The sequence below is a fragment of the Phocoena sinus genome, chromosome 7 (assembly GCF_008692025.1).
Source record: "Phocoena sinus isolate mPhoSin1 chromosome 7, mPhoSin1.pri, whole genome shotgun sequence".
NCBI lineage: Eukaryota > Metazoa > Chordata > Mammalia > Artiodactyla > Phocoenidae > Phocoena > Phocoena sinus.
In genome coordinates, this window is record NC_045769.1 from 113,742,472 (window position 1) to 113,765,517 (window position 23,046).

Consider the following 23,046-nt stretch of genomic DNA (forward strand, 5'->3'; position numbering starts at 1 on the left):
ATGGGGAAGAAATGTACCCTATTGGGAACATAGGAATAATATTGTAATAACTTTGTATGGTGACGTACGGTAACTAGAAATATCAAACGACTGTACTGTGCACATGGAACTAACATAGTGTTGTAGGTCAATTATACTTCAATTAACCTTTAAAACACGGCTTAATTTGCTCTTTTATGCTACCTGTTCGCAAAGAGATGAAAGTAAAGAGTTAGAGCTTCATCTCTAAATCAGTCACGTGTCCCTTCATAGTCTGTCTTATGAAGACCTGCACAATCCCTGCTACTCTATGGAAAGTCAAGAAATACATGTACATATATATTGGAAGAGCAATTCCATGTGCTATACATTCATTATATCAGAGGTGGCCTTGAATCTCAAAGTTAGAAATAATTTTCTAATTCCACATCTTCTGAAGTCCAAAGCTACAAAGAGCCAGAATTCCTAGCTCCAGTGGGGTTTCACAGATATGCCAAAGTCTTTGCTTATTTCTTCTAGAATAACAAATAACCCTAAATTCTCCTTTGCCAAACATCGTTTCAAGCCTGGAGGTAAGGTGTCATTTACTGAGTAACTCCTATGGAAACTATGTCTATCTATTTGTAAATCTAAGTAAAGTGGGGTTAGAGATTCGCTTCTGGCATGATGGAGGAAGGTGGCCTTCAGATCTTCGCCCCAAAAAGTAACTGTAAGTCTGGACAAAGAAGACTGCCAAAGACAGCCATTTCAGCGCTCTGGATCAAGCATAGGTATACAAATGCAGTGTTTATCCATGAAAATAACCTCAGGTAAGAACAGTGTGAGTTTGAAGCATGTACGCCTAAAGCTATCTCCCTTCTCCCACCAGCTCCATCAGAGTGGTACTTCAACCAGGGCTGGACAGCAAGTGAACACTAGCAGCTTTGCTGCCATTGTCTTAGTGGTGATCGCAGTGGCAAGTGAGTGGGGAAACCAGTAGTTGCAGGCCTGAGTGTCGGGCAAGCAGTGGACCAGCAGAACTGTTGAGGGTTTATCATGGAGCTCCTGGATGCAAGACAATGAAAGGGGGCTTGTTAAGCTCTCCACATGTCTTGGGTTGACTAGAAGCTGTGATGTGCACAGCAGAGACTGGAGTGGACCCAAGCCACCCACATCTTTGGCCGATGGAGACTGAGTTCATGTGCAGGGATGAGAGAGCCCACACAAAGTATAAGCCAGGACAGTCTTGAAAAGAGCTTAAGTAGGAATGTACTTCTCAGTCCACACACAAGTAAATCAGATTAACAACCAAAAATCATTTAATGTAATACACTATATCTTATGAAGTGAATTATGTCCCCCTCAAATTTATATGTTGAAAATCGAACTCCTATTGTGATGGTATTTGGAGATGGGGCCTTTGGGAGGTAATCAGGTCATGAGGGTGGAGCAACTGGTCCAATGGGATAAGACCAGAGAGCTCTCTCTCTCTCCACCATGTGAGAAGGCAGCCACCTACAAGCCAGGAACAGTCCTTACCAGGAACCGAATTGGCCAGCACCTTGACCTTAGACTCCCAGTCTCCAGAAGTGTGAGAAAATAAATTTGTTTTTTTAAGCCACCAAAATACCAGTGTGTGGTATTTTGTTACGGCAACCTGAGCTGACTAAGACACATGAATAGGATTCAAGGCAAAAAAAGATATGATATCTCAAAGACACAGAAAAAAATTTGACAAAATCCAACACTCATTCATGGTAAAAACTTTCACCAAACTAGGAATACAAAGGAACATCCTCCTTCAGATAAAGGGCATCTGTGAAAATCCTAAAAGTAACATCATAATAAATGGTTGAAACTAAAGCTTTCCCTTTAAGACTGGGAACAAGGCAAAGATGTGAACTTTGGCTTCTGTTCAGCATTGTATTGATACCAGTGCAATAAGACAAAAAAACAAAAAGATACCTCCCATTGGAATGGAGGAAGTCAAACTGTCTTTATTCAGAGATGACACAATCCTAAGTGTAGAAAATACTAAGGAAATCCAGAAGAAAATTACTAGAATAAATGAGTTTAGCAAGGCTAGGCATAAAAAAAAATCAATATAAAAATGAGTTCTATTTTTTACATGCTAGCAATAAGCAAACCACAAATGAAATTAATACAATTCCATTCATAATAGCACCAAACAGAATAAAATATTTAGGAATAAATGTAAAAGAAATGAGGTAATTGGTGAAAAAATTAAAAATGGTCTAAGTAAATGGAGAGTTCATATTTGTGGATTAAAAGATTTAATATTGTGGGCTTCCCTGGTGGCGCAGTGGTTGAGCATCTGCCTACTAATGCAGGGGACACAGGTTCGAGCCCTGGTCTGGGAAGATCCCACATGCCGCGGAGCAACTAGGCCCGTGAGCCACAACTACTGAGCCTGCGCGTCTGGAGCCTGTGCTCCGCAACGAGAGAGGCCACGACAGTGAGAGGCCCGCGTACCGTGATGAAAAGTGGCCCCCGCTTGCTGCAACTAGAGAAAGCCCTCGCACAGAAACGAAGACCCAACACAGCCAAAAATAAATAAATAAATAAATAAAATACACTGCATTATTAAAGAAAAAAAAGATTTAATATTGTTAAGATTGTGTGTTAGTTTCCTAGGGTTTCCTTAAAATACTACAAACCATGTGATTTAAAACAAAAGGAATTTATTCTCTCTCAGTTCTGGAGGCTAGAAGTCTGAAATCAAGGCGCTGGTAGTCTATGCTTCCTCTGAAGGCTCAAGGGAAGAATTCTTTCTTGACTCTTCCTAGCTTCTCATGGTTGCTGTCCATCTTTGGCGTTCCTTGGCTCATAGCTGCATTGTTCCAATCTCTGCCTCTTTCACTGCATGGTGTTGCCCCATGTGTATCTCTGTATTAAAATTTCTATTTTCTTATAAGGACACCTATCAATGAATTAATCCAGTTTGACTTCATTTTAACTTGCTTACATTGTCAAAAACCCTATAGTAAGGTCACATGCACAGATTATCAGGGGATAGGACTTGAACATATCTATCTGGGGGACACAATTCAACCTAACAAATGGCAATACTTCCCAAACTGATTTATGGATTCAATGCAATCCCTGCCAAAACCCCAGCTGGCTTTTGCAGAAGTTTAGTTGACCCTAAAATGTGGATGGAAATTCAAAGGGTCTAGAATAGACAAAACAGTTTTGAAAAAGAAACAAGTTGGAGGATTTATATCACCCAATTCCAAAACTTACTATAAAGCTACAGTAATAAAGACAGTGTAGTATGTAGTATTTGTGTAAGGACAGGCATACAAGATTAATGAAATAATTGAAAGCCCGTAAATCCTTATATGGTAAATTTGTTTTTGAAAAAGTTGCCACGACAATTCAATAGGAAAAGAATAATCTTTTCAACAAATGGTGATAGGACAGGAGAATATATTCGTAGGCAAAAACAAAAAAACAAACTTAGATCCTTTCCTCACAACATATACAACAATTTACTCAAAATGGGTCACGAATCTATGTGCAAGTACTAAAAGTGCTAGAAGAAAACAGAGGAGAAAAGTATGTCTTTGGGTTAGGCAAAGAGTTCTTAGATATGACATCAAAAGCATGAGTCATGAAAGAAACAAATAGCTAAAACGGACTTCATTAAAATGAAAAAATTTTTTGAGTTTCAAAAAAACATCACTCAGAAAATGAAAAGATAAAGTAGGGTCTAGAGGGAAATATTTGTAAATCATTTTCCTGATGAAGAAGTTGCATGAGAAATACACAAACAACTCTGAGGATTTAATAAGAAGACAAACAATCCAATTTAAAAACGGTTAAAAGACTCAAACGAATATCACAGAGGCATACAAATGGCTAAAAAGCACATGAAAAAATGCTCAACATCGTTAGTCACTCAGGAAATGTAAATCAAACCATAGGAGACATTACTACCTACTCTCTAGGATGTCTACAATCAAAAAGACAAACTGTAACAAGTGTTGGAAAGGATGTGGAGAAACTGGAACACTTAAACACTGTTAGTGGGAATATAAAATGATACAGCCACTTTGGGAAATAATTTTGCAGTTTTTTTTTTTTTTTTTTTTTTCGGTACGCGGGCCTCTCACTGTTGTGGCCTCTCCCGCTGCGGAGCACAGGCTCCGGACGCACAGGCTCAGCGGCCATGGCTCACGGGTCCAGCCGCTCCGCGGCATGTGGGATCTTCCCGGACCGGGGCACGAACCTGTGTCCCCTGCATCGGCAGGCGGACTCTCAACCACTGCGCCACCAGGGAAGCCCAATTTTGCAGTTTTTTTAAAGGTTAAACCTAAGCTTACCATTTAAACCAGCCCTTCCACTCCTAGAAATCTACCAAGAAGCGTGAAGAAAGCTCATATGAGAATATTCACAGCAGTTCATTACTCATACTAACCAAAAACTGGCAACAATCCAAATGTCATCCACTGGTGATTAAGCAAAATGTGGCCATATCCATACAATGGAATACCATTCAGTAATTAAAAGGAATAGAATATGGCCACATGCTACACATGGATGAACCTCAAAAACATCATGAAAGTAAAGCAGACACAAAAACTGGATATTGTACAATCTCATTTATATGAAATGTCCAGAAGGGCAAATTTATACATACAGTAAGTAGATCAGTAGTTGTGTGGGGTTGGGGTGAGAGCAGGCATTGACTGCAAAAAAACTGGGCTTGAGGAGAACTTCTGGGGTGACGGAAATGTTTTAAAACTGGACTGTGGTTGCATAACTACGTATCTACTAAAAATCAGTGAACTGTACATTCAAAATGGAGGAATTTTATAGTAAGTTATATATCAATAAAGCTGAAAAAATGTGACATTATTGCTGCACTACAAGAGATGTGTCAAAGACACCACAGCAAAGGAGAAAAGGGCAACCAACCAACTTTGCCTGTGTAAGTGGGGAAGAAGCCAAGGACAGAGAGGGACAGCAAGGCAGAAAGGAATACACAGGTTTATTTCCTCAACAAATAAATATCTATTGTCTACTCTGTTCTAGGTGCCTGAGAACACATCAGAAGCAAAGTCCACACCTGTAAAACTCCTATGTTAATAGGAAGATAGGAAATAAACAATAACAAACATGATAAACAAGTTAAAAGTATGTATAGACAATATTTGAATTTAACATTAAATGATGAGATTCCTCACGCACAAGGGGAAGGGCAGGTACAGGACATAGGATGTGCCACAGAAGAACTAGGGTATGTGGTTTCACTGTGTTCAGTGAGCCCTGTGACTGGGTGTACAGAAAAATAACCAAAGAACGTCAAAGTAGGAATCAGAAGTGACACTCAATGTTTCATTTAATTATTCTGCACCACATAGGTATTTTCATTGGTACAGATGAAACTGAGATTAGGGCATTTGCCTGGCAAAATGATAGTAACAGTATGTACTGAAGATGGTCTTTATTGGACTAACAGTGCCTGGCACGTAGTAAATGCCCTAAAAATGTTTGCCTTTATGTTTATTATTAATATTATGGTGTCATAGTGCCTAAATTATTAAGTTCTATAGTCTATCCAGAAAGCTATACAAAATGAATCAAGAAGAGATATAAAAAAAGATTTGCCTCCTTCTCTTTCAAAATGATCCTTGCAGGAACAGTACACAGATGTGTATTTCTAATCCTTAGGGCATGGGTTCATAGCACTGCAGTTCTCTCCTCCAGAAATACCTTTATAGCCCTTCCTTAAATTTATGGACAGTTTTAAAAATTATCTAAAGCTTTCTTTCTTAGGCCACCAACTCAGTGCAGACAAAGGGAAAGTCTATCAATAACAGAATACTCCACAGAGGTTATTGTGAAGATTGAGTTAATATATGTACGCACTAAAGGGTTAACTCAGGAGGCCTGGGTTGCCCAAACCCTGAACATCTCAAAGGTCTTCAGGACTGGCCCTTGACCGGCTCCTGAGATATCCTCTGAGCCCTTGGAATATCCTGCTAGTACAGTACATTTGTATGCCATTCTTTGGGCCACACAGTTATCAGCCTGACCAGACAGTTTATGCTAACAATGTGACTTATGGTGAACGATTTTGTAGGCCTGAAGTCCTTGGTTTGACCTCTGGGAGTGCTGGAGATTGAGTAGCTAAGGTCAGCCACATGGGCAAGAAAATCCTGGACACCAAGAAAATCCTGGACACCAAGACTCAGGAGAGTTTCCCTAGTTTGCAACATTTTGTCACTGGGAGAGTTAAGTGCATTCCCATGCAAGTTCACTGGGAAGGGACATCTGGAAGCTTGTGCCTGGTTTCTCCCGGACTTCACCCCATGCCTTTTCCCTTTGCTCATTTTAAATCTGTATCCTTTCGGTGTAATAAACCATAACAAAAAGGAGAGCAATTTTTTTGGGGGGAGCTCTGTGAATCCTTCCAGTGAATCATTGAGCCTAAAGGTGGTCTTGGGGACCCATGACAGAATATGGAAGTCCTTAGAAAAGCACCTGGCATCTAGTGAGCAAATATATGGATAATTATTATTGCCAAGTGCAGAGAAGTCATTTAAAAGTTTAAGAATAGCCAGAGAGTGCTATTATTTCTGCCAATCTCTGATCTCAATTTCCATAGTAGGTTGGGGCTAAGATGATTAAACAAGAACATACTTCTTTCATCACAAGCTTGAGACACACTGGATTTGATGGCAACACTTAAGTCAATTTCCAGGAGATTCTGGTTCTAGTTAGTAGACAATACTAAAACAGAATGAATGTTTAAATGTTAATAGAAACAGGCTGACAATAATCAGATTAGAAACAGTAAAATACAACAGAGATCTCACAATATAGCATACCTTGATTTCCTTTATACTTGGAAGTGATGCATTTAGAAATTCCTCAGTTAATCTCTTCCAACTAGCAGCTTTGCTGAGATCAGAATGAATGATGAATTTTTCATAAATCCTAAAACGTTAAAAAAATATCAACCGGTAACTGTAAAGCTATATTAACAAAAAGGTCTATAAGAAAATTCATATATATCTGAACATGCACATATATATACACACATATAAACTTACCCTTCTATTGTCTTTTCTACTTTGTGGCTGTTGACATCTAAGAAACGATGAAATCTAAACGAGAAAATGTAATTCTTATAACAATCTTGTCATATAGCTATGCAGGTTAGTCTCACAACCATGCACATCTCCCCGACACCCTATCCTCAGCTATATGTTTCTAGTGAGTGCACCTCTCTCCCTGTATCACCTCTATCATTCATGCAAACAACCACTGAACCTGAGAGACTGCTCAAGCATTCTTTCCATAGGACACAGGCTGTCCTGAGCTACCCAACCCTGTCCTCTGGCTCCTCTGTCTTTTCATAATGCCATGTGTCTAAGTCCAGCACAATACATTCTATAGCAGGGGTTCCTAACCTTTTTATGCCAGCGAAGCCCAGTGAATCCTAGGGACTCCTTCTCAGGATAATGCTTTTAATCATAAAATGAAATACAAAAGAAGCCAAGCATAGTGAAATACAGTTGTGAAATTTTTTTTTTTTTTTGCGGTACGCGGGCCTCTCAGTGTTGTGGCCTCTCCCATTGCGGAGCACAGGCTCCGGACGTGCAGGCTCAGCAGCCATGGCTCACGGGCCCAGTCGCTCTGCGGCATGTGGGATCTTCCCGGACTGGGGCACGAACCCCCAGGGAAGCCCTATATTTTTATTTTTATTTATTTGTGAAATATTTTTTTAAAGTTTGTGATACAGTAAGAAACATGTATCTTTGTTACAGCATTAAATAACAAAATCTAGCAGTGGGTTCATAACTATGTAACAGTAAATGACATTTTAAAATATCTGCAATAACTACAATATGGCAGTGAAATATGTGATTTCTGCTGGTGACACAGTCATATAATAAGTAACTGCTTTTTGTTTTCATTCATAGTTGAAGGAAATGCTACTTTTTAGTTAGAGATTAGTGTAATTTTTTTCTTGTCCAAATCCATAACATCTGAATTCTATCTTCAGGCCCTCAGGTTAAGAAGTCCTATTCTACATCATATGTAATTAATTTTTGTCTGTCCTACTGAAGGACAGAAGCTTTATTTTGCCTATCTATGAATTTCTAAGGCCTAGAATGTGGTCAGTTTTTTAAAAAACAAACATGAATTGTTCATTTTTCTGATGGATTAAAGCATCATGAAATTATAGTATAGCTCACTCAACTGCTGTTTTTCATCTTTTAGTATCAAAGCCACATAATCTGTACTTGAAGTAAATTATACTACTAAATAACATATCTAATGCTAACCCAGTAAATGGCTGAGTGGAATACCACTTTACTTATAATAATTTAGTTTTTCAGTGTGCAAAAGTAGATAATAACTGCTAATGTCTCTCTCAACTCTAAAATGATGTCTACTTACCTACTGTCATTTAGAAATATTAATATAAAAAATTATTTGAGATACAGCATTTAAATTTCTCTATTTATATCACCTATTCAGGCATTGTTATATTTATAAGTTACATTTAAGAACTGAGTATTTTATTTCAGAAACCTGGGGGGGCTGTTAGACTCATCTATTCTTATTATAAACCAGGTAGGCACTTTATGATCATTAAGGTTGATAAGATTACAGATTTTGCAAAACTGTTTACTATTCAAGAAGATTTCTATTGAAATTAAACAGGTAGAATATTAACAATGACTAACATTCTTCTGATAATTTTTTAAAAATAATAATTTAATTACAGGTAATGATCAAAACAGTATCGTCTAATTTACATGTTCCATAAAGAAAAATGGGAGCTCTGACTTCACCTAAGTACCTAAACTGAATAAATCTTTAAAAATTCATTACATGAAAAACTGTATTAGAAGTTGCATTAGGTGGCCTGGTGTGCTCTATGCCAAGAACTGTTTTGGTGCTGGAATAAGAACTGAACAAAACAGACGAAGATCCCTACCCTGGTGGAAGCTGTATTCTGCATGAAGGTGGGGGAGGAGACGACAAACAGTAACAACAGGTAAGTTATCCCATGTGTCATGCTACGCGTTTTGGAAAAAGAAAAAGAGCAGGGTAAAAGAGATCTGGAGTGACCCAAGCAGGGAGGGAGAGTCAGCGAGAATACAGTTTTAAATTGGGTATGGCCATTATTTTGCTCTAAAACTTTACTCACCCATCCATTCAAAAAATTGTTTGATGGGCAGTGGCCCGCGCTAAGTGCAGTGGGCGGGGCAGGGAACTGGATAGACAGAACCCTTCCCTAGGGGCGCACTTCTAAGACTGGAGAACGACCCCCAGCAACCCACAACCCACTGTTCGAGCTTGCGTGTGTCACTGTGTCAGGGACCCAGAAGGCGCGAGGTCACCAAGCAGCTGGAGCGGCAAGGCGCGCTGGGGCTCTGCCGGTCGCGCCACGCGCCGCACACCTCGCCAGACCCCTTCCGTCCCCGGCTCCGGTGCCGCGCCCGCACCTGAAGTTGGACCAAGCGAAGTGCAAGGCGAGCTGGAAGTTGGGGTCCGCCTCGTCCTGGACGCCCGCCACAAGGCGGACGAGCTCGCGCACGTCGCGTTCTTGCCGTCCGTCCAGGCGGCTCCAAGACGGCGCCGGAAACGCCATACCTCCGGCGCTCCCGCAGTCCTTCGCCCGGTCGCGCCCGCTCTCGCGAGTGTTCGAGCTACCGCCTAGTTGAGCGAGGCTGCGGCCTCTCTCGCGAGAGTTCGCGCTGCAATCGCGTTGAGCCCTGGCTCTGATTTTTGTTGGTGGCTTGGGTCTCACGTGGTTAAGTTTAGGAACGTCTTAAAAGGGGTAGACGTTATTAGTAGTTTTATTAAGAATAGTCTCTGGCTAACCTTGGTTGATGGTTTAACTCCTAATGTTTTGAGAGCAGCCACTTCTCATTTGGTGTATCTGTTTGCACCTGAACTTTCAGGTACCATGATCCGTTAGTTGCCCATTCTTCTCTAAGCTTCAGTTTCTCCTAGAGGTGATCTCCAGTGATCTTTCGGTCCCTCTCTGCCTACAAGGGCCACAGTACATGGCCCACGCTCCGGCAGGTGTAAGGAAAGTGCGTTGTCCCACACACAGACTGAGTGCTACACCTCCTGCTCTTGCCAGTGACTCCCAGTGGCCAAAGGAGAATTTGGTAAACCTCGTTGGCCAGAGGTAATGTCTTTGCTGTTGTTCGTAATTAAAACTGTACTTTAAAACTGTTTCCGTTAAGAATTGCTCGTAACCATTCCAAGACTTGTTACATAGAACTCTTTAATTTTTTCTTTTAGGGATCTACTGGGTTTTCATGTGGTTTATTACATTGCATTACCTTAGTAAAAGATAGCTGATACACCACTGTCTCAGTCTGTTTGGGCTGCTGTAACAAAGTACCACGTACTGGGTGGCTTATAAACAACAGAAACTTATTTCTCATAGTTCTGGAGGCTGGATTTTGAGATCAGGGTGCCAGCATGATTGGGTGAGAGCCCGCTTGCTGTAAGCTGACTTCTGGTTGTGTCCTCACATGGTGAAAGGGGTAAGGGAGCTTACTGGGGCCTCTTTTATAAGGGCACTAATTCCATTCTTGAGGGCTCCACCCTCCTTTTCTAATCACCTCCCGAATACCAGCATATTGGGCATTAGGATTTCAAATTATGAATTTTGAGGGGACACAAACAACTACCTAAAACATAGGCTGCACACAACTGCACAAATCCCACAAGAAGGCGAAAATCATAGCAGTAGAAATGATTCTGTGAAATGGAATTTATACTCTCTCCCTAGGCAGTCTTTTCTACTCCAGTCTCAACTATCATCTCTGTGTTTATAACTCTCAAATTTGTGTATGCAGCTCACATTTTCCTTAGCACTCCAAATCTATAATTGCTTATTGTACATCTCCAAAATCAAAGTATACATACACACTTACATGTGTCTTTCCTGCCTCCCTATGTAGCTGGTTGGTCTTGACCTCTGGAGGGATACTTAGAAAACTTTCCACAGAGTGCTCCCAATGACTTGGACCCAGTAGGGACTGAGCTACTCTCCCAGGCCTCCCTGGCTGGCCTGGGCCAATGTTCCCATTCTGGAAGGGGAATTGGAAATTTTTTCTAGAGGTGCCTCTGATGACTGAGCCCCATTCAAAATACAGTTGGCCCCCAGATATCCTCTGTGGGCCTCAGAGGCTGGTCACCCACTCTGCAGGGGATGTGGAAACATTTTTGGAAAGAACATACAAAGACAGGATAGCAAACAGGCTGGGTGCACTGCCATGTGTCCCTTGCTGGCCTAGGCCAGTGCAGCCCTCCAGAATGGCCCTTGGATAAATTTTCTGGAAGTGCGTGCAAAGAATAGGCCCCAGGCACCACTGCAGCCTGGCTAAGGGTGCCATCCCCATCCTCCTGTCCAGCCTGTCCCAATGTCCCCTTTGGAGGGACTTCGAGATATTTAAGGGGTGTTTCTGTCAAATGTGCCATATATGGGACTGTGCCAGTCTAGGGATGCCTACCACAGATCTACATGCCCAGCCAAGTTGGACTGGCTTTTAGAGGGAACTTACAAAAATTTGGGGGAGGTACAATGCCCTTCCCTTCATCCATGGCCAGCCTGAGGTGATGCCCACCTCTGGAGGTGAAATTGGAAATGTTTGGGGGAGATATAGCCAGTGACCAGGACTGATGCAGGATTGTGGTCAGAGTGCCCTCCCCAGGCCTGTCTGTACTAATGGGGCTGGTCCTGGCCTTGGAAGGGCAATTAGAAACTTTGGGGGTGGGGATCCCAATACCAGGACTTATCCAGGCTCCTTCTCCAGGCCTCCATGGCCTGCCCAGGCCTTTCCCCACCAGAGAGAGGCTTAGAAATGTTTTGAGGTATCTCCAAGGACCAGTCACCAGGCAGGAGCACAGCCAGGGCCAAGGTGCCTCTGCAGCCTCCAGGCTTGTCTTGGTGATGACCCTCCTCAAGAGGGAGACATCAATATCTTCAGAATGTGCACCCACCTTTTAGTCTCTAAGTGGGACCATGGCCAGAACTGGGGTGCCCCCTGTGGCCTCCCTGTTGACCTGGGCTGGTACCTGACTCTGAATGAAAAGGGTGCCTCCCCAAAACGTTTCTCAATCCCCCTCCAGTGGCTGAGATGTGAATGGCCTGCCAGGGAGACCTGGGGAGGGCTCTGGGCTCTGCCACAGTCCCACAAAGGCCCGGCTGTCAGCAGCACCCACCTGAGTGTTCCTAGCCCCGCTCTGGCCGAGACTGGCCCGAGCCAGATGGGAAGCAGGGGAGGGCAGCGTGGACACAGCTCTGGTCCTGCATGGGCCCAAGTCATTAGTGTGCCTCCAAAAACATTTCCAAGTTCCCCTCAAAGGGTGGGTGTGTGCCACCATGAGCCTGCCAGGGAGGTCTGAGAGGGCACTAAGGGTCAGGCCCTGGTCCTGTGTGGGTCTGGTCATTGGATGGCCTCTGGATGTTCACCTCTGAAGGACGTGGGCACTGGCCCAGGTCAGCAAGGGCTGCCCAGGGAGAGTAATGTGTGAGGTCCAGTTTTTGATGTGCCCCCAGAAAATTTTATGTCCCACTTTGGTGGTGAACACCAGCCTGTAACTGACATGGAGGCTCCAAGAGGGAGTCTTCATCTCAGCTGTTTTTTCTGTAACCCCCTTACAAATGGGGATTGGTCTGAGCTGGCCAGAGAGACCCCTGGAAGGGTGCCTTATGGGGCCCAGTGGTAGAAGGCACGCCTGAAACATTCCTAAGACCCATTCCAATGATGGGGAGCCAGTGAGAATCAAGAAGGACGTGCCCAGGCCTGGTGGTATCCCATGTGGGCCTGATCGTTTCATGCAGCCCCCCAAATGTTTTCATGTCCCGACCAGAGAAGGGGGCACTGCAGGCAGGTCAGATGCACCCTGAGATCCCACCGAGACTCCACGAGGTCCTCTGTAGGGCAGGTCACTGGAGGCGGCACCCAACCACTTTCCTAATCTCTCATCAGTGGTGGAGACTGGCCTGGGATGGCCAGGGAGCCCCACAGAGTGTCCTGAGCATGGTCAGGCATGGGCCCTGGTCAACCGTGGAAAATGTCTCCAAGTCTTCTCTGTGCGTAGCACTGGGTAGGGATGCCATGGGGTGGTACTGGGGCCTAGACACAGTCCTGCGTGGGGCCTGGTTACCACATGTGTCTGTTGAAATTTTTACCAAGTCCCTTTTGGAGTCAGAGACTGATCTGGGTTGGACAGGGAGGCCCAGTGATAGCACTGTCCTGACCACAGTCCTAGGTGTGGCTCGGTGGTCAGATGTGCCTCCAGAGACACACAGAGATGTGTGTCTCTGGAGTAGCCAGCCAGAGATGCCTGTGGAGGGGCAGATGGTCCAGCCACAGTCCCGCATGGGCCCCTGTCATCACACGCCCCTTTAGAAAATGTTTCCATGTCCACTTCTGGACCTAGGGAGGCTTGGAGAGGAAGTCTGGGACTGGCTTCCCCAGCATTGGGAGCACCTCACACAATGTTTTGTATAGTCCTGGAATGATTCAGGCAGAGAGGGGCGACTGTGGAAGCTGTCCATGCACACACCACACCGCTGCACAGGGCCCACCCTCTGAGGCCCAGAGAGTAAGAACTGCAAGAACTCATGGCACAGAACAACTCCATTCAAACCCTTCCACTAAAAGACTTGAGCAAACTGTGGCTTGTCTTTTGGCAGCATGTGTCTCTAGGATGATCCCAGATCCCACCCACCACCCACCCCAAACAAAATACCTGCTTGGGAATGCCCAGTGCTGACATGAAGTGTTCCAGCCGACACCTGACGATTGGCCTCTGCCCTCCCTTTCTTAGAGGACTTACTGAAAGGAGTCTGTAATTGTATCTATCTCTTGCAACTCAGAAGCATCTCTCTCAGGGACCTGAGAGCCATTCCTTGGAAATGTAATCACTAAGATAAGGCCTCTGTCTCCCAGTCTCTGTCCTAACTTCCAAAACTGCCAGTGAACAAACACAGATGAACACGTTGCATCTGCACTGAGCAACCCTGTGTACTTCTTCAGCTCTCTGACTGTGCCCAGCCGTCACACGCCCCTCCATCATTCTCCCCTAAAATGCCCAAATAAGCTCTGCACTTATTGGAACAGAGCTCAGCTCTATCCCCTACTGTCAGAAGTTACTGAGTAAAACCTGTTTTCTGGCTTTAACTAATGTCTCGCTGTGTTTATCTTTGACAGGGGGCACCCGGGCCTGGCTGACTCTACTTGGTCAGTGCGTTTCCCAATGTTTTCTGTCCCCCTCTGGTGGTGGGGACAACCCAGGATGGACAGGCAGGCCCTGGGGGCACCAAGGTGAGGTGAGGGGCTGGGCACGGTTCCGCCTGGGCCCTGGTGAGCGTATGACTCTCCCTTACCATTTCCAGGCCACTCCCTGGAGTGGGGACAGTGGTCTGGGTTGGCCAGGGGTCCTAGAGGTTGCACACCTGGTCATGCCTCTGTCCTGTGGGGTCTCAGTAATGAGCAGCCTCGACCAAAAAATGTCCAAATGGCGCGGGGGGGGGAGGACCAGGACTGTTCAGAGAGGGCCAGGACTGGACCAAGGAGGTGCCCCAGTCCCACCACAACCCTTCACAGGGTGCAGGTGGTTGCACACCATGAAGATGTCTCTGTCTCCCTCTGGAGGGGGGCCAGGAAGTCCTGGGGAGGGTGGTAGGGACTCCACCAAAGTCAGCTTGTGTCGGCTGTAGGAGGATGTGGGACCCTGTTGCAGGATGCACCTCCAGAAGGTTTTCTGTGTTGCTTCAGAGGGGAGATGAAGCCAGCCAAGACAGGCCGAGAAGTGTCCACGTGGCCCTTTTTATTGAACCACCTTCAGAAGATGTTTCCAACTCACTGTTTAGAAACACATGTATATGAAACTGTATTTAGTGTTGTGTGTTTGTGGCAGACACTGTGTTGGGTGGGCTTTGTGTGTGAGACGCTGTGAGTATATGAGGGCTCGAAGCTTATTGGAGTTGGGGGGGGGTGTGAGAAAGAGAGAGACACTGTGTTGAGTGGTTTGTGTATTTGTGACCACTGTGTTTTGACCCCAGGAGGGATCTTTTAGCTGTCTCCACCCTGCTTTGGGTGGTGAGCCAGCTGGCCATAGTTTGCTCCTTGCTCTTAATTAAGAGGGTGATTGTTTTCAAGTATCCTTGGTCATTTCTCTGGGTGATGGGTGGACAAAGGGATCCCCCAACTGCTCAGCTGCACAAACCAGGAAGTTAGCTTCTTTACTTGGAGTTGCAGGGGATGAGAAATGCTGATTCTCCCAGTGAAATGCTGGTCAGTTGGGGGCTGAGGGGAGAGGAGCCCTGCCTTCTTGGCCACCACCTGGAGAGGACCTTTCAGCACACTGAGAAGGCTGGGGAGGAAGAGAGCTGGTTGTGCCTCAAATGCTGTAGACTGTTGCTGTTTTTATTGAGTGTTAATTGATTTTAAAAATGTTGGGAATTTCCTGGCGGTGGTTAGGACTCTGAGCTTTTACTGCCAAGGGCATAGGTTCGATCCCTGGTCAGGGAACTAAGATCCTGCAAGCCACACGGCACAGCCAAAAATTAAAAAAACAAAAGTTTCTTCATTTCCTGTACAGTATGTCCTTAGGACTATTCTCAGATATTGTAAATGTTTTCACAGCTCCGCTTGTTCTGATGGCCCACAGAGCCTCTCACGCCAGCATCACATAAGTGGAACCCTTGTCCATCTTTCTTTCTGATTTATCTACTTGTCTGTGTGTCTGAATGCTTAGTTATTTTCTATTTATCTGCGTCTGTATTCTGTTTCTCTGTCCATCCATTTATACATCTATTTGTCTATATCCCTTCAATGTGTCTGTCTTCTGTCTGTCTAGATGTCTTAATCTCTGTTCACCTATCTGACCGTCTGTTTACTCTGTTGGTTTTCTGTCTGATTCTCTGTCTGCCTATTTTTCTGTTTCTCTATTTCTAAGTCTCTCTCTGCTCCCTGTCTATCTATCTGTCCATCTGTCAATATGTCTATTTATCCATTTCATCATCTATCACTCTATCATAATATTGATCTGTCCTTCTGTCTCTTTTTTTCCTGATTTTTTTCTGTTTCTGTATCTTTCTGTGTGTCTGTATCTCTGTCATTCTGTTTGTCTAGATCTGTCTTTCTGTCTGTCAATCCTAGTAACTGTCTATCTGCAGGTCTCTGTATGTCTGTCATTTTGGCTTTCTACCTATCTTTTTGTCTATATTTATGCCTACTTTCTATCATCTCTGTTTTTGTTTCTTTCTTCCTATTTATCTACCTGTCTGTCTGTGTGAATGCTTGTATGTCCATCTATCTATCCCTCTATCTAGCCATCTGCCTGCCTCTCTATCTATCTAACTCCCTATGCAAGTATGTAGGGGGTATCTACATACTCCCTATGATAGGTATCTACCTATAACCTATCTCTCTTTCTGTATGTGTTTCTATGTGGCCACTTGTCCATCTGTCTTTGTCTACCTTTACACTATTTGTTTATCTGACTGTCTGTCCATCTTTCAACTATCTTTCTGTTCATCTGTCAGTTTTAAACCTATTTTTGTATTCATAAGTTCATCTGCCATTCTGTTTTTTTAAACAGTTATAGTAAGATATTAACTCATCTACATATACTTCACCCATTTAAACCATATGATTCAATGGCTATTTTAGTATAGAGTTGTGCATCCTCACCATAAACAGTTTTAGAAAATTTAATTTTCTAAAGGAAATCCTGGATCTCTTAGCTATTATCTCGCAACCTCCATTCCCTCCAGCTTTAGGCAGCCACCAATCTACTTTTTTGTTTGCTTATTCTGGACACTTCATATAAATGGATTCATGCAATAAATTGTCCTTGATGACTGGCTTTTTTCACTTGGCATAATGTTTTTAGGTTTATCCATGTAGCATATATTAACTATCAATACTTAATTTCTTTTTTTCCAAATAATTTTATGATACCACTTTTTTTTTTTTTTTTTTGCTGTACACGGGTCTCTCACTGTTGTGGCCTCTCCCGTTGCGGAGCACAGGCTCCGGACGCATAGGCCCAGCGGCCATGGCTCACGGGCCCAGCCGCTCCGCGGCATGTGGGATCCTCCCGGACCAGAGCACGAACCCGCATCCCCTGCATCGGCAGGCGGGCTCTCAACCACTGCGCCACCAGGGAAGCCCTATGATACCACTTTTTATTTACCCATTCATCAGTTGATAAACATTTGAGTTGTTTCCACTTACTGGCTCTTATGAATAATCTTGCTATGCATAATTGTGTACAAGTTTTTGTGTGGCTATATGTTTTTATTTCTCTTGGGTATATGCCTAGGAGTGGAATTTCTGGATTATTGAGGGAAAGTACAGAAAGTGTACCCCATCTCTCCTCACCCCCATACAGTTTCCCTCTTATTGACATTTTGTATTAGTGTGGCACATTTGTTACAATTGAAGAAATGATATTTATACATTATTATTAACTAAAGTCCATCATTTACATTAGGGTTCATTCTTTGCATTAAATAGTTTATGGATTCTGACAAATGTGTATGTCACTTGTCCACCATTATGGTATCTTACAGAATAGTTTCACTGCCCTAAAAATCCCCTGTGCTCCAACTATTCACCCCTCCCTTCCCGGAAACATTTGGCAAGCACTGGTACTTTTACTGTCTTTATAGTTTTGTCTCTTCATGAATATCATATAGTTGGAATCACACAGTATGTAGCCTTTTCAGATTGGTTCCTTTCACTTAGTAATATGCATTCAAGTTTCCCCCATGTCTTTTCATGGCTTAATAGTTCATTTCTTTTTATTGCTGAATAATATCCCATTGTATGTATGTATCATAGTTTTTTTAATCCATTCACCTAGGACATTCACCTGTTTCCATTTTTGGCAGTTATGTTGAGCATCTTTTCACGTGCTTATTTGCCATCTATATACTTTCTTTGGTGAAGTTCTGTTCAGATCTTTTGCCCATTTTTATTGAGTTTTTGTTTTCTTATTGTTGAGCTTTAAGAGTTCTTTGTATCTGGTTTCTCACCATTAAGTATAATGTTAGCTGTAGGGTTTTTTGTAGATGTTTATTATCAAGTTAAGGAATTCCCCTCTATTCTTATTTTACTGAGAGTTTTTAATATGAATTGGTGTTAGGGAATTCCCTGGCAGTCCAGTGGTTAAGACTCTGCACTTTCACTGCCCAGAGCCCAGGTTCAATCCCTGGTCATGGAACTAAGATCCCACAAGCCACGCAGCATGGCTGAAAAAAAAAAAAAAGAAGAATTGGTGTTGGATTTTGTCAAATGCTTTTTCTGCATCTATTGATATAATCATATGATTTTATCTTTTGCCTGTTGATGTGATGAATTACATTGATATTTCAAATATCAATTACTTGTTGAATTAGACCTGCATACCTGTGTTTAAAAGACATGTATAGGTAGAAAGTGAAAGGATAGAAAAGGTATTCCGTGCAAACAGTAATCAAAAGAGAGCAGAGGTGGCTATCTAATATCAGACAAAATAGACTTTAAGTCAAAAACTGTTGTCTGAGACAAAAAAGAACATAATATATTGATAAAAGGGTCAAATCACCAAGAAAATATTAACAATTATAAATATATGTGCACCAAACATCAGAGCTCCTAAATATGTGAAGCAAACATTAACAGAATTGAAAGGAGAAATAGTTCTACAACAGTAGTTGGATACTGAAATACCCTACTTTCAATAATGGTTAGAACATAACAGGTATATACAGAATGCTCTGCCCAAGAAAAGCAGAATACACATTCTTCTCAGGTGCACATGAAACACTCTCCAGGATAGACCATATGTTAGGATACACAAATCTTAAAAATTAAAAAAATTGAAACCATACAAAGTATATTTTCTGATTGCAGTAGAATGAAACTAGAAATCAATAGCAAAAGGAAAACTGAAAATTTCACAATATGTGGAAATTGAACAACATACTCCAAAAAACCCATGAGTCAAAGAAAAAATCACAAGGGAAATTAGAAAATATCTTGAGACAAAATAAAACAAAAACAGCGCATGCAAAACCTTATGGAAGGGACTTTCCTGGTGGCACAGTGGATAAGAATCCTCCTGCCAATGCAGGGGACATGGGTTCGAGCCCTGGTCCGGGAAGATCCCACATGCCACGGAGCAACTAAACCCATGTGCTACAACTACTGAAGCCCACGTGCCTACAGCCCATGCTCTACAACAAGAGAAGCCACTGCAATGAGAAACCCGTGCACCACAACAAAGAGTAGCCCCTCCTCACCGCTACTAGAGAAAAGCCCTCACGCAGCAACGAAGACCTAACGCAGCCAAAAATAAATAAATAAATTTTATATTAAAAAAACCTTATGGAAAGCAGCAAAAACAGTGCTCAGTGGGAAATTCATAGCTTTAAATGCTTACATTAAAAAAGAAGGAAGGGGCTTCCCTGGTGGCACAGTGGTTGGGAATCCGCCTGCCGATGCAGGGGACACGGGTTCGAGCCCTGGTCTGGGAAGATCCCACATGCCGCGGAGCAACTGGGCCCGTGAGCCACAACTACTGAGCCTGCGCGTCTGGAGCCTGTGCTCCCAACAAAAGAGGCCACGACAGTGAGAGGCCGGCGCACCGCGATGAAGAGTGGCCCCCGCTTGCCACAACTAGAGAAAGCCCTCCCACAGAAACGAAGACCCAACACAGCCAAAAATAAATAAATAAATTTATAAAAAAAAAGAAGGAAGATCTCAAATCAACAACTTAACTTCACACATTAAGGAACTAGAAAAAGAAGAACAAACTAAACTCAAAGATAGTAGAGGGAAGGAAATAATGAAAATTAGTGCAGATATAGATGAAATAGAAAATAGGAAAACAGTAGGGAGATCAATACAACCAAAAGTTAGTTATTTGAACAGGTCAACAAAAGTGATTAACATTTTTTAGCTAGATTAAGAAAAAAGAAGACTCAGATAACAAAAATTCAAATAACTAAAATGAAAGTGGGGATATTAATATGGATTTTACAGAAATGAAAAGGGTTATTAGAGAGGTACACAACTGTACCATGGACAGTTGTATGCCAAAAATTGGATAACCTAGATGAAATGGACAAATTTCTAGAAAAACAATCTACCAAAACTGAATCATGAAGAAATGGAAAATCTGAATAGACCTATTACTAGTAAGGAGATTGAAACAGTAATCAAAAACTTCCCAACAAAGAATGAAAATACACACAATTTTTTAAACAATCACCAAAACCTCCCAACAAAGAAAAGGCCTGGACCAGGTAACTTCACTGGCAGAATTCTACCCAACATTTAAAGAAGAATAAACACCAATCCTTGTATGCAAGTTCCCTTCCTTATTAAACCTGCTACCTACCAATTTAGAGTGTCTGCCTCTTTCTTTAGTCTCTCTGTACCATCTGTATATGGGGGCCCATTTCAGATTTCACCCAGGAAACTTCTGATTGTGTGAACTAACAATTGGTGAGCCAGCCAGGCGACCAAAGAAATGGGCCTTGGGAAAGAGGCATACTCAGGGGAAATCCTGAGTTGCCCATCAGTCTCTATGTGGGGAGGGTGATCTGTATGTTAGGTGCTTGTGGACTGCCACATGTATATGGGGATACAACAGATGCTGGCTGGTCTAATTCACTTGTTTGAGGAACTGTGCAGAGCTCACTGTGGCAGAGAAGTGGAATGCATGGCTGCACAGTGGGCTGGCCACCAATGCTCAGCTAGAAGCTGAAGGTCGAGTTAGAATGTTGGAAGAAGAGCTGAGGTTAGAGAATGACTTGTGGTGTCCACTGCTCTGCTGGCTTCAGGGTTAGCAGACTAGGTGGGAAAGCAGGATAATAAGTTGCAGACCTTAGTGTGTTGTTTTGCAAAGCTAGGAGGGTGCAAGTTGCTACGGATGAAAATCCAAGCATTTGTGATAAATCCTGATTGGGACACTAAGAAGTGAAATCCCTGGGAAAGTGAGGAGGGTGAATTGTTATATTAACAGTGAAATGGTTGGAGCACCCTGTGCCCTAATACAAAGGAAAAATTTTAATAGTAATTTCCCTAGACTTCTGATAGTAGAGGAATATACCCCAAAATTCTTGGGAGAAAACCTCATTGTTTCTCTGTCCTTTGCAGTTGTAAATCTCATCATGTCTTTTAAATGTAAACATGCCAGGAGATAACTCAAACACTGCCCACAGATTCTCAGGGAAAAAGGGGGTAAAGAGACGTTTTAAAATACAGAAGCTTTCTCATCCCAGATTTAGTCCACAGCCTCCATAAGATTATTTGTCATGAGCAAATACAAATATTAAGTCTCCTCTATAAATATTAGTAAAATCTTTAGCTGTATGAATGGGTAACCTTAACTCAGTCTGCGGGACACAATTTGGATTCAACTGTTATTTATAAACTAATGAGTTTTGTATTGTTATACCTGATATATGGCTAAGGTTTTGGAATGAATGCTATGGGGTCTCCATGTCTGTCTCTACGTTTATGTATATCTATGGATATATATTATGTATATGTGATTTTTTTTTAACCTTCAGAGGGTATTGCCAAAATTAATTTGTAAAAGGTCTCTAATTGGTTTAAAGGAAAAATAAGCTTTGATATCAATAGTGCACTTATGTAAAACTAAGAAGTTAATTTTCTTTCATCTGCTAGAAGCACAAACTTTTATTGGACTATTGGTCTGTTCTTGATGGGATTTGGAATGGCTTTTTTTTTTTTACCTTTTAAGTAATTTGCCTAAAAACAAAGATTCTGTGTTCTAGTAAAATAATTTCCTGTGCTTCATGTTGTCTTTATCAGGTTTTTGATTACTTAAGAAAACTGTTAAAAGAGTTACTTTTTTTACAACTATGTAACTTTCTATATTTGCCTAGATAAATGGATAACTAAGTATTGTTTCACAGTGAACGATGGTCCTATTTAATCAAGTGTTTTAAAACCTTTTGATATTTTTGACAAGCTTCCCCCAAATCAAATTCTAAATGAGGTCTTGTTGACCTTGAACTAACTTTGGGATTTTCCAGAGGGTCCCTGAACTATCTCAAAAGATATGTTCTTTTTCCTTATAAAAGAGAGATATTAAACTAATTGGGCTTATTTTATATGTTAAATTACCTGGGAAGCAGATGCTAAACTTTCTTTAGGGTATATTTGTATGAAATTCCTAAAAATCTGATATATCCTGGTATGATGTTATCATTCATAATTTTTAATTGTATGACACAGAGATAACGAAGTTTCCTTGTCAATTGCATTATAATGAACTCTCATCAGATCTTTAACCATGGCTATTTTTAAAGTCTTTTCTCATTTATAGACAGTTATTGTTTATTTTGCTGCTTTTGCAAAAGTTCCTGCAAAAGTGCTTCATCTTCAAGGAGATTCATGGAAAAGACTCTGACAAATACAGGTTTCTGTAACTAAGATCAATTTGCCTTCATGTGAGAGGGACAATAGTGGGCCTTTCAAGTGGTTCCCCAAGGCTGCCTGCACAGCCCCACCATATGTCATGGATGGTAGCCTGAGACCTGCCCCTGTTCTCCTTCCCACATCAGTAAAACAGGCCCCTTACGTTGATGATATTATGTTGAATGTGAAGACTTGCCTGTGCTGCAGACACTCTGCAGACTTTGCAAACGTTGGCAAGGGAGAAGATGGGTGGTGAGCCCACAGAAAATTCAAGGCCCAGGCAACATGATAAAGTTTTGGGGAGTTGTTTTGTTGGATAAGATGTACATTGTCTCAGAAGCTGTGATTGGTAAGGTACAAATCTATCCAATCCCTAAGAATGTAAAAGAGGTGCAAGCTTTTGTAGGAATTTGGGGGTTTGGAGGACTTTCATTCCCCATCTGGCACAGTGCCTCCATTTCTCACCATCTGGTAAAGAAAGGCACATATAGGACTGGGTATCAGAGCAACAAGCCACCTTTGACAAGGGAAAGATGCTAGTGAAGCTGATTAAAGCTCTAAGCACCTCCCAGTCAGGGGTACCACTTGAATTAGATGTATCTGTGACTCTGGAAGGTATGTGTTG

The 23,046-nt window shown here is 42.4% G+C and overlaps 1 protein-coding gene across 1 annotated transcript in view; it reads right to left on the reverse strand.

The window, feature by feature from the left end:
• Positions 1–9,621, reverse strand: part of TUBGCP5 (tubulin gamma complex associated protein 5) — a 57,481-nt gene extending 47,860 nt beyond the window's left edge. Inside the window, 3 exon segments of the mRNA XM_032637382.1 lie at positions 6,816–6,924; positions 7,041–7,094; positions 9,450–9,621. Of these exon segments, the coding sequence (XP_032493273.1) occupies positions 6,816–6,924; positions 7,041–7,094; positions 9,450–9,595 (309 nt within the window). The 5' untranslated portion in view covers positions 9,596–9,621.
• Between the last annotated feature and the right edge of the window lie 13,425 nt (positions 9,622–23,046).